Here is a 10,539-nt window from a genome sequence, read left to right on the forward strand (position 1 = left end):
GGGTGACCTATTCAACGATTAAGTCTTCTTTCAGCTGAGATCATGTCATCGGCTTATATTGATGACTTCTTACCTAAAAAAGGGCAGAGCCGGCAACCGCAGATGTACTTCTACGCGACCTTAACATTAAACCTGCCGCTTAAGAAAGACTTTGTATCTAGAAGGAATGATAAACATCGAGTAGAACGATCTCAAGAAATTTCGAGAGTTCAAACTTGTTTCCGCACTGATCATTCGGTACGGCTCTGATGCGATTCCCGAAGGACTCTTTAAAAGGTTGGAAACGTCACCGTCCCAGCTCGTTTCTATTCTTGGTCCCCTTTTCAATATTCATAAACTGAAGGAAATATTGAAGTTTTGATTTCTTGTTTTGTATCAGATACAATGCCCATTATTTTCCATTGTCTGATCCACTCCTGATTACCTTTCTCTTACATCTTGAATATATACTAATCGCCGATCACGACATGATCGGGTGGATTGTATTTACTCCTATTTAGATTGAAAAGCAAAATCTTAACCGAATTATCTAGACTTTCAGACCGCTTTCAATCGCATAAAGAAGTTGAAAGCTGCGTAAAAAGAGAATTCAGTCTTGAAGAACCTTTACACGGGATATTTCTGCATCTGAGATCTTAAATCAGCAAGACACTTCTTTTTTCCCGTAATATTTTCTTTTTACATCGAAAAGAGCAAGTAAAGGCATGATCATACTGATTATTTAAAACAAAGTCTCAACAACTTCGTCCTAAAATGCCCAGCCATAAATCCTTCTTATCTGACAAAATGATCTCAGGGATTATTTTTGTTACTATGCTTGAAGTGACAAATGGATAACCAGGGCTGCTCGACCTATACGACCCTTAAGGTTTTTTTAGCCAATGGCCAATAGAGCATGATGTCAGTATCAATTACCAATGATCACCTGATCGTAACTAAATTACAAATTTTTGATTTGTACCCTGACCGGAAGTTTTCTGAAAATCAGTTAAGCTCTAGCTATGGCTTTCTCGAGTGCATCGATTGTGACGATGAACTCCTATTCCCGAGCTTTGTCGCCTTTGGTTGCTTTATCAACTCTCTTTGGACCTGGAGAGAGGCTCTACTCAAAGTTACACTCTTGGCTTGGAGGATTCATTTTTGTCTCCTTACTCGGCGGAATGACTTTCGTGGCCGTCATCGGAGTGTTTGTTCGGACGACCATTGACACGTGGATACAGTTTTCGCTTTACATCGTTCCCTTGATTGCTTTGGTCGCTGGATTTCGCGTTTACACATCCTCAGCCTTCTACAAACTTCTTCAGAGGAAACTGTCTGGCTAATCCATGGTGAACGGCTTCTTGGAGTCTGATGAACACGTTCCGTGGCACGAGACAAAGAGAAAATCATGGTTGAGAAAAGCTGCCTTGAAAAACTGCATTTATCCATTCGTCTTAGAAATTTATCAGTGGACTGCCTATATCATTTTCCATACGGTATTTGAAGGGGACTATTTTGCAGGTTCTTGGACAGAGAGTCATATTGAATTGTTCGAACTTGACGCAAGGACTTGGTTAGGTCTGTATGGTTTCTTCTGGGTAATGGCTATGTACATAACTGGGTTTGTAGCTTACACTTTCATTCTGATTAGCCGGTTGGCTGTCCGAGATGTTGTTTGCTTTATGTGTATGTTTGGTGACAGTCCATTTTTGATGTACAGGCCCTCGGAGGAACAAAACCTAGTCTTAAAGAACCTTAGTCCATTACGAAGGGTCATAAATGGCATATTTGGATTTCTCTTCATGGATTTCTTCCAGACTGGAAAGGACATTGTTCTAGTTTATGAAAAGGACGTACCAGTTTTGGACCAAAGTACTCTCGAAGAAGGACACTGGAATCCACAGGAATCCCAGGGATTTGATAATTTTTCTGCGTCGATTGAGGTAACGCGACCAACACAGGGAAGGCTTAGTGTGCCAGAACGACCACAAATTACTCCAGTAGACGCCAGCAAGTATCTTTCCAATGTCATCGGTAGTATTGAAGCTCTGGCAGGTCTTTTTCAGCCGTTCATCGTTCTAATATCGTTCTTCTCTGTGGCCAACCTTGTGACCCACGTGGGAGCCATTGTAAGCCTTATTGCAAACTTCAAAACGTCTCATTGGTGGACATTTGTGAGAACATGCATCTGGCTTCTACTCTCACTCCGACTCCTCTGGAGTGCAGCTGGTATTACCAAAGGCTTATCACACGTCTCACAGCATCTCAATTACCTCTGGTCTGTAGGTCAGCTACATGGCGATAAAGAAGAGTGGCAAAGGTTTTTCAAGCTGGTCGAATCGTTCCATTTGGGGACCAAGACATACGGGTTTCCTCTCACACTGAAGCAAGCGGCATCGATTGCAACCTTCATCAACTTTGCACTGATCATTGTGCTGTCAATCATGAAACCATCAGTACACTTGCCAGCACGTGGTGACTAACCCCCTTGTTATCAGGCATTAGTGTCGCCATGTACGATTCATCATCGAAATTTATGTAAAACTTAAGAGGCGAGGCAGGAACCTACAACCTGCAACCAACCCTGCAACCGTCTTTTGACATGTCACGAAGCCATCTTCTCGAGGGAAGCGTTGCGTGACATCCCAAAAAACAGCTGGTATGGAGACAAGAAAAAAAACCAACATCACCTGTTCAACAAACCAAATGTGAACTGAATTCGATCCCACGTGTTTTTCGCGCTTTGTGCGATATTTATCACTACTACCAAATTTGTTTAGTTTTTTTCTCTTTCAACGATTCAAAAGTGAAAGAGTATAAAAAAAAAGATGTAAGCACATGTTTGTAAAATAATTTACTAAACAGGGGCAGATTCAGAAATTTTGTGAATGGATGGTGTAAGCTTTGATCTAGAAAATGTTTTCGTCACATTAGAGCCAGTAGCCAGTAGTTTACCGTTAAGGAAAGTGAAGGTATAACCTCTAACTTCCTGGACTTCGAGCAGTCCAGCTTCTTTTTCGCGTCCATCACTCCCAGAGTTTAGCGCGGCGCTGACAGCAGTTGTTTTTTTCGCTGACTCTTTTGACTCGCGCGAGTGACAGATAGATAGATAGATAGTTTGATGACCTTTATTTATACACGATAATATTTTAAGCTTCAAGCTTGTGGAGTCGTGTGAAGGAAAAAGGAAAATTACACGTTATGTAAATTTAACTTGAATTTGAAAGTAGAAAATAATACATATTATAACTTCTACGTAAAAAAAAAAATCATTATGTATAAGACGAGCAGTTGAAGCGGAAAGTATGTCAAATTTGAATTCTTTAGAGTAGTCTGATTACTAGGCGTTTTTTCATATTATTGAGACTAAAGCGTCCAACTTCTTGTTTATAGTAGCAAACAGAGTTCCATAACAAAGCGCCGCAATATTTAAGAGAGTCTTTCATGTATGTTGGTAATGTTATGTTTTCAACTTTTTTCAATAAAGGTAAGTTAAGCAGCAAATAACATTGGCAGAGGTGCACGTAAAATGGTGAGTGATCTTAATGGATCTCTTAGGTCCCGACATTTCCTCTACGTCATGAATGAGAGCACAAGTTTTGCATCGTGAACGGGCACATTTGAAAGTTCCAGGTTGGCCATACACACTTAAATCTCCCTAATCATTCTAAACAGCAAAAATTTATCTTCCAAATCGGCACTCTTGATCCCCACGGTTTCAAAGAGCGCTTTTCATTCGACTAATTTATTTTTGTTTTCTCGTCACCATATTCCCGCCAATACGTAGCTCCAATTTCTGCATATAAACCCACACACAACCCACAATTTCTCCTATCGCTCTGATAAAGGGCTAACGCCCGAAACTTCAGCCTTTAAACTCTTACGGTGGCCAATTTGCGTTTTCAACTCAGTTGATAACACTAATTTACCCGGTTATACTCTTCCACCGACGCAGCACCACAGTTTCTATAAAAAGTTATCCCCTTTTGTCATGTATCTTGTTTGGAACCTGAGTACTGTTTAAAGGTCGCGTCCCCTCAGAAAGTAACCATTTGAGTGACAGTTAAGGATGTTTTCAGACAGTGTGTCGGGGAGAGTAGCATCGTAGCCTTTGTAGAAAAGCTTGTCTTATTTATAAGGGAAGGGAAGGCCACTGGTCGTATCCAGTAAGCCACGTCGGATGATGTCATATCTTTGGGTAGATTAAATATAATTGTTGCGGCCCTGCAGTGTAGCCTTTCTATTGAACCGAATAAATCAGAATGAATTTAAGATCCCCAAAACAATAAACAACGGATTAAAATATGACCCAATATGATTTATTCAGAAGAACTTGCTTTGTGAAAAACGTCATCTTCTCGGCAAGAGATTGTAAACTTGCCGTTGGAAAAATAAGTATAAAAATTTTTTCGAGTCGAGATTTACCTAAATAATTTAATCGATAGCAAATGTGTGCTTTGAAAGAGTTTCAACAACTATTATCATTGACTGCCACTGAATACTGGACGAAATAAACCCGATGGCTCGCTTCGTAAGACTTGAGAATTTCTCCTAAGGTGCGCACGCATAAATGAAGTATTGGATCTACATAAATACTCCGTGGCAACCTTATTCCTTTACCTACTATTGCTATACAACCTAAAAAATCAAACACACTGAAACATCCGCCACGTTTTTTTCAAAATTCTGACTGTCCAAACAAGAGAATATATTCCTGAATAAATTCAGTTTCGGAGCTTGGAATAGAACTAAGTATCGTTCTGAATGACAAAATAGCAAAGGAAGGTAATATGTAGAGCTGGGTGCAGATATCTGCAAAAGGTCAACACTAATCGAATTTGTATGTATTTCAATATAGATTCGTTCATGGTTTTCCACAGGCTCGCGATTCGGTAAATAATCTTATGCCAAGGATATTATATAAAAAAGGAAGGAGGGGGTAATTTTCTAAAAACTGTAGCGCTGCCACTGAGGTACAAGAAAATTTGGTTTATCAACTGAGTTGATCATATTAAAAGGTCACCGCAAAGAGTTTCTATAAAATTGACATCTCGAGCATCATTCCTTCGTCAGAGCGAAAAGAGGTGATACTATGTAGAAGTAGCTGCAACGAGTCTCTATGATAAAAAAAGGAAACAAATTGCGTACCTCTGGAAAGGTAAATAAGTCGATTTAACAAACAGATTCATGTCTCTGTACATCTGTTTACTTATCGATCACAGATGACTTCGAAGTGTGGTTAAAAAAAAATGTGGCACACGGCGCGCAACCGAGTGTGTCTCGGTTGCTCTTACCATATTTTGGTCTCTTCTCCCACGACAACATGGAATCTTAATGTATTTGTTTTATTGTATTGTATTGTGTTGTTGTATTGATTGATGATGACGCCAAGAGATCACGAGAAAAATCAGTCCGAATGCTTGTATATGATTATCAAATAATTATATTATTTAATTATGATATAATTTTTAAAATTCTTTGTTCAATAATACTTTTCGACCTTTGGGACCCACGAACAAGGTTGGGGGGTTGGTAGAGATTTCTTATCGCAACGTTGCTCATGTACTACAGATCAAAATGTGAAAAACCTTATTCAGTCAAGTGCTGAAGTTAAAAAAGCGCGTTGCGTGACGAGAACGAGCCATAGACCCAAACAACCGTTGTGAGGGAAACTAAGTGACGCGAAGGGAATAGTCCCTGCGAAACCCGCTGTGTTTTCCTACTTTCTGTTCTCTTTGATTCGGATCACAAATCTTCAAAGGGAAAGTGAAGTATCAAGCGAAAAGAGGAGAGTCACTATCCTGCTCATACGCGCTAAGGAGCATGAAATTTATTCACGTTAGGATTTTTTAGAATATAACTCTTGAAGCCGGTAACCGACAATTCAGTTTCATTTTTTCAAAAGATTTAAAAATGAGTTTATCAAGCGCGTCCATTTCAACGGGAAACTCTTATTCTAGAGCTTTATCTCCTATGGTCGCCGTATCTATTCTCTTTGGTCCTGGAGAACGGCTCTATTCAAAAGTTCACTCTTGGCTCGGAGGATTTATTTTCATCTTTTTGCTCGGAGGAATGACGTTTGTCTCCGTTCTCGGAGTCTTTGTGCGGTCATCTATCGATACATGGATAGAGTTTTCGCTTTTCATCGTTCCCCTAATTGCACTGATTGCTGGATTTCGCGTGTATACTTCCTCAGCCTTCAACAAGTTATTGAGAAGGAAGCTGTCTAGGAAATCAATGGTAACCAGCTTTCCAGAGTTTGATCAGGAAATTCCGTGGCACGAGACACAAAGGGCATCTTGGCTGAGGAAAGCTGCCTTGAAAAATTGCATCTATCCTTTCGTCCTAGAGATTTATCATTGGACTGCTTATGCGATTTTTCGCACGAAATTTCAAGGGGACAAATTCCCAGGTTCTTGGAAAGACAGCAACTTTATGCTGTTCGAAATTAACGATATGACTTGGCACGTGCTTTATTGCTTCTTCTGGGCAATGGCTATGTACATCACTGGATTTCTAGCCTACTCCTTTATTCTGATCTGCCGACTGACAGTGCGAGATGTGGTCAGTTTTATGTGCAGGTTTGGAGACAGTCCATTTCTGTTGTATCGTCCCTCGGTAACTAACCAAACGCCTGTTTGGAGAAAGCTGGGCTTCTTAAGAAGAGCAATAAATGGCCTAAGTGGATTCGTTTCAATGGATTTTTTCCAGACCAAGAAAGACATTGTTTTAGTATATGAACAGGAAGTTCCATTTTTGGATGAAATTCAAGTAAGCTCTGATCCTGGCATTCTTGAGGAAGGCAACTGGGATGCAGTGACACCTCAGGAGTTTGACAGTTTTTCCACCGAGTCAGTTAACTTCTCGAAATCAGTAGAGGGGAGGATAAATGTACCTAAACGACCACAAATCACGGCAGCAGATGCCAGTAAATATCTCGCCCACGTCCTATACAGCATCGAAGCCCTTGCTGGCCTTTTCCAGCCGTTCATTGTCATGCTTCTTTTCTTCTCTGTGGTCAGTCTTGTTATTCATGTCGGAGCCATGGTTCATCTCGTTCCGAATTTTTCGTCTTCCCACTGGTGGACTTTGCTCAAAACGGGCATTTGGTTTCTTCTTTCCTTGCGCCTCTTGTATAGCTCAGCAGAGATCACTAGAATTTTTTCAAACGTTTCACAACATCTCACTTACGTATGGTCCGTTGGTCAGTTACATGGTGATAAAGAAGATTGGCAGAGGTTTTTCAAGCTGGTGAAGTCGTTCCAACTGGGTACCAAGACATACGGGTTTCCACTTACACTGAAGCAAGCTGCATCCATTGCAACTTTTATTAACTTTGCTCTGATCATGGTGCTGTCAATCATGAAACCTTCAGTACACCTACCAACCAAAGGCAACTAGCATTCCACATCAGAGAACTCAACAAGGGTTTCCTTATTTGACGAGGGACTAAGGAGGGAGACTCCTTAAGAATGTTGGCACAACTTTGCCTTGTTATTTTCAAAACCTTTTCATTACCTTGGATTAATTATGCTCTGTTCTAACTGCCCCATTTTCAGATGTGGTTTAATAATGAGACTCTATTTCAGGCAAGAACTAATTATGGAAATGCTCTAGACTTAAAAAGAATTCAAAATTACCCCAGCTTCCTAAAATTGCACAAGCACTCAAAATCCATACCCTAATACAGACTTTTACCAGCTGGTGTTTATACAGCTGTGCTTACCTTGGTGCATTGTCTCTTAATAGAGATGAAAGATGAATTCCCATTACCCTGCATTCAGTTAAAGAGCACTGCTTAAGTGAAGAAAAAACTCTACTCTAGAACTGTATTCTTCCACAAAATAGCCTTACCTATACTGCATAAGGTTTTTAAAAAATTAGTTTTTATTCACATTAGCATAGGTAACCATATCAGGGTGCTGTAAGTAAGAAACTGAGAAGTTTAGGCAACCATCAGATTTCTTTTGAGTCTAGGTTTGCTAGAATATGTGCGCATTTCCTTGTGTTAAGGAAGTGCATTGAGTTAAGATTATGTTAGAATATCAAACAGGTTTATCTTGGTAAAACATTAGCAAGAGGAAAAATATTGATAAAAAAATATTAGTACATACCACACAGGTAAAGAGTGCTTTTCACATGCTGCTTGACTGGTTCAGAGGTCATTAGCAAGTACTATTTGCCTCGGAGCAGCCAAAGAGTAAATATCCACCACTGATCACCTTCATTTTGATGAATAATTGTTAACTATTAATTAATAGTGATCTATTAGTAATACTGGTGATAGAAATAATGGTTCATCAAAAAATGGCAAATGAATCAGTAGTTTGCTTACTTATAAAGATAAAAAAATTTAATATGAGATTTATTGCATAAGTAGAACTTCATTAAGCAAAGTGGTAGCTTTGAAAATTTTTAGTAATTGTCAGCAGAGTAGATGTATCTTGATCTAAAGATCAGACTGTGGTAAGGTCAACACTAATCTCCTGTAACAATTTTGGGGCACCTGTTCTTGGCTCTGTCAAAAGCAGAAATTCCATATATTCAACCCACCTACATAAATGTTGTGTTTTAATTGATGAAGTACTTTGTCTTTGTAACATTGTTCTGATTAAATTCATTATTTTTGGTAAATATCTCAAACATTTGTTCTAATGCAAGAGCCACATAACACCAAAATATAAATCAAAGTAAACAAAATATATAAAAATAAATGATATATAGCCTTGCAATCCCAACTGCTTCAACCAGAAGTCAGTTTGTCTCACAGTGTGCAACACTACCAAAAGGCCCGGAGTTTTCATCGACAATACATCTGACCCAAACATTATAATGTGTGTTTCTCAGCAAATTTTCGGTAAATATATACTCTGTCATATCAAGTATGTATGCCACATAATTATTTTGTCCATTGGGTTGAATCCACACCTCATATTTCACATTGCTACCAGCAATAAAAGGTAAATTTAAGGGTGGTTTCCATGACAACCACAATGCTGGCTGTGACTCCTCTGATGGAAGTTGACAAGTCACATTGATAACTTTACTTGGATACAGATTATGGTCATAAGCAGGTTTTGGCCTTACAGATGTCATTCTTTGCTTCTTTTCTACTGTTTGCATAACAAGTAGTAGTGATTTTATGTCAACCATGGTATCTTGATAAATTCTATAAAGCCAGTAAGGGTTGCTACAGCATAGATGCCTTGGAACTTCTTTTGCTGTCCTGATTTGTACTTGTTCCTCGTCACTGAGATGAACAATTCCACCAACTTCTGGTGCTTCATGTGGGTAAGTTACCGTATTCTCCTCAATTTCATTTCTCCATGCACCATAAGTAATATCCATCCCTGGTAAATTTGCCAAGGTACAATAAGGAGTGTAGTGATTAGGATTGACACCAAATGGGAACAATTCAATAAGTTTTGCACTGGGTGGTAGAAACATTGCCAAAATCAAGATTGAGCCATGCATTCCAATAAGTGCACTGGCTCTGCTTACAAGTTGGACCTGTTCTTTAAAAGAGTGTTTTGTCATGCTAGTATGAATGACTTGTTTATCAAAATGCCTGGAAATTGCCATTGACAAATCCAGTTCATTGATTATTAAACGGTTGTGTTCCCTTGAACAAAGTACAACATAAGAAGAATCAGATGCACGTGTTAATCCACTGTCTAGCCCCAACCTCTTTTTAATAAACATCACAAACTGTCGCACATATTGTCCTGTTAATGAAGTACGAGGTAGGGCTCCCTGTGGTTCCTTAAACCCATACTGATACCATGTTGTATATTTGGAGATGCCAACAACACCGTGCTGAAAACAAATCAATTGCTTTGACTTTTGAAGATCTCTTTTGAGTAGTGGTGGTTTGTCTGTGAATAACTTGTAGAGATCAAAATAGGTCCCTTCGTTCCATCCCTCCATCATAACTAATCTATATCCAAGATCAATTGAAGGCTTACTCCAAGAAAACTGTCCCAGTGTATGGAATAGAGGCAGTAGATCGTCATGGATAACGTGCATAATATTGTCTGCATTGAATCTGTTAAATATTAAGCTTAAGTCATCTATGATGGTGATGTTAGGAAAGGTATCCAATGCAGAAACCGGATAGTCGACATAATTGAAGTACTGGGTGTTGTGATCGTCTACAGAGGACAAGTCCAAAAGTGCTGGATCGAAGCGGTTTTCAGGCACTCCATCGATCACCGTATCTGGGCCATGAAAGAAAAAGAAGTCATCTTGAACTGGTTGGTAACATAGGTGACGAAATCTGCAGATTCGTTTGGATTTGCTGTCACCTGTGCACCAAAAACTTGAGCCTTCTTTTAAGGTGGTCACGACATTTATTTGCAAAAAGTTGATGGGTTCCTGATTAATGACTGGATTTTTCAGCCATTTGTACGTTAAGTTAAAAGACAAATACGACACAATACCCAAAAGAAAATGAAAAATCGAGGGAGAAATTGAGAAAAATTCCATGGAAAAGACTTATAACAAATTTCTCAGGTTTTGGATTGATTTACATGAAGATTAAAAGAGACCGCTGGCTTGATG

General features: G+C 39.2%; 3 protein-coding genes across 3 annotated transcripts; 2 read left to right on the forward strand and 1 right to left on the reverse strand.

Moving 5' to 3' along the window:
* Positions 1-978: 978 nt before the first annotated feature.
* Positions 979-3,475, forward strand: LOC131772333 (uncharacterized). The gene has a single exon (XM_059088232.2). The coding sequence runs from the start codon at positions 1,326-1,328 to the stop codon at positions 2,460-2,462; it is 1,137 nt and encodes a 378-aa protein (XP_058944215.2). The 5' UTR covers positions 979-1,325; the 3' UTR covers positions 2,463-3,475.
* Positions 3,476-5,493: 2,018 nt separating this feature from the next.
* LOC131772276 (uncharacterized) lies at positions 5,494-8,042 on the forward strand. The gene has a single exon (XM_059088164.2). It carries the CDS (start codon positions 5,893-5,895, stop codon positions 7,378-7,380), a length of 1,488 nt encoding a protein of 495 aa, XP_058944147.2. The 5' UTR covers positions 5,494-5,892; the 3' UTR covers positions 7,381-8,042.
* Positions 8,043-8,076: 34 nt separating this feature from the next.
* LOC131772284 (protein O-linked-mannose beta-1,4-N-acetylglucosaminyltransferase 2-like) lies at positions 8,077-10,489 on the reverse strand. Its single transcript, XM_059088174.2, has one exon. It carries the CDS (start codon positions 10,462-10,464, stop codon positions 8,734-8,736), a length of 1,731 nt encoding a protein of 576 aa, XP_058944157.1. The 5' UTR covers positions 10,465-10,489; the 3' UTR covers positions 8,077-8,733.
* Between the last annotated feature and the right edge of the window lie 50 nt (positions 10,490-10,539).

Source organism: Pocillopora verrucosa, chromosome 3 (assembly GCF_036669915.1).
Source record: "Pocillopora verrucosa isolate sample1 chromosome 3, ASM3666991v2, whole genome shotgun sequence".
NCBI lineage: Eukaryota > Metazoa > Cnidaria > Anthozoa > Scleractinia > Pocilloporidae > Pocillopora > Pocillopora verrucosa.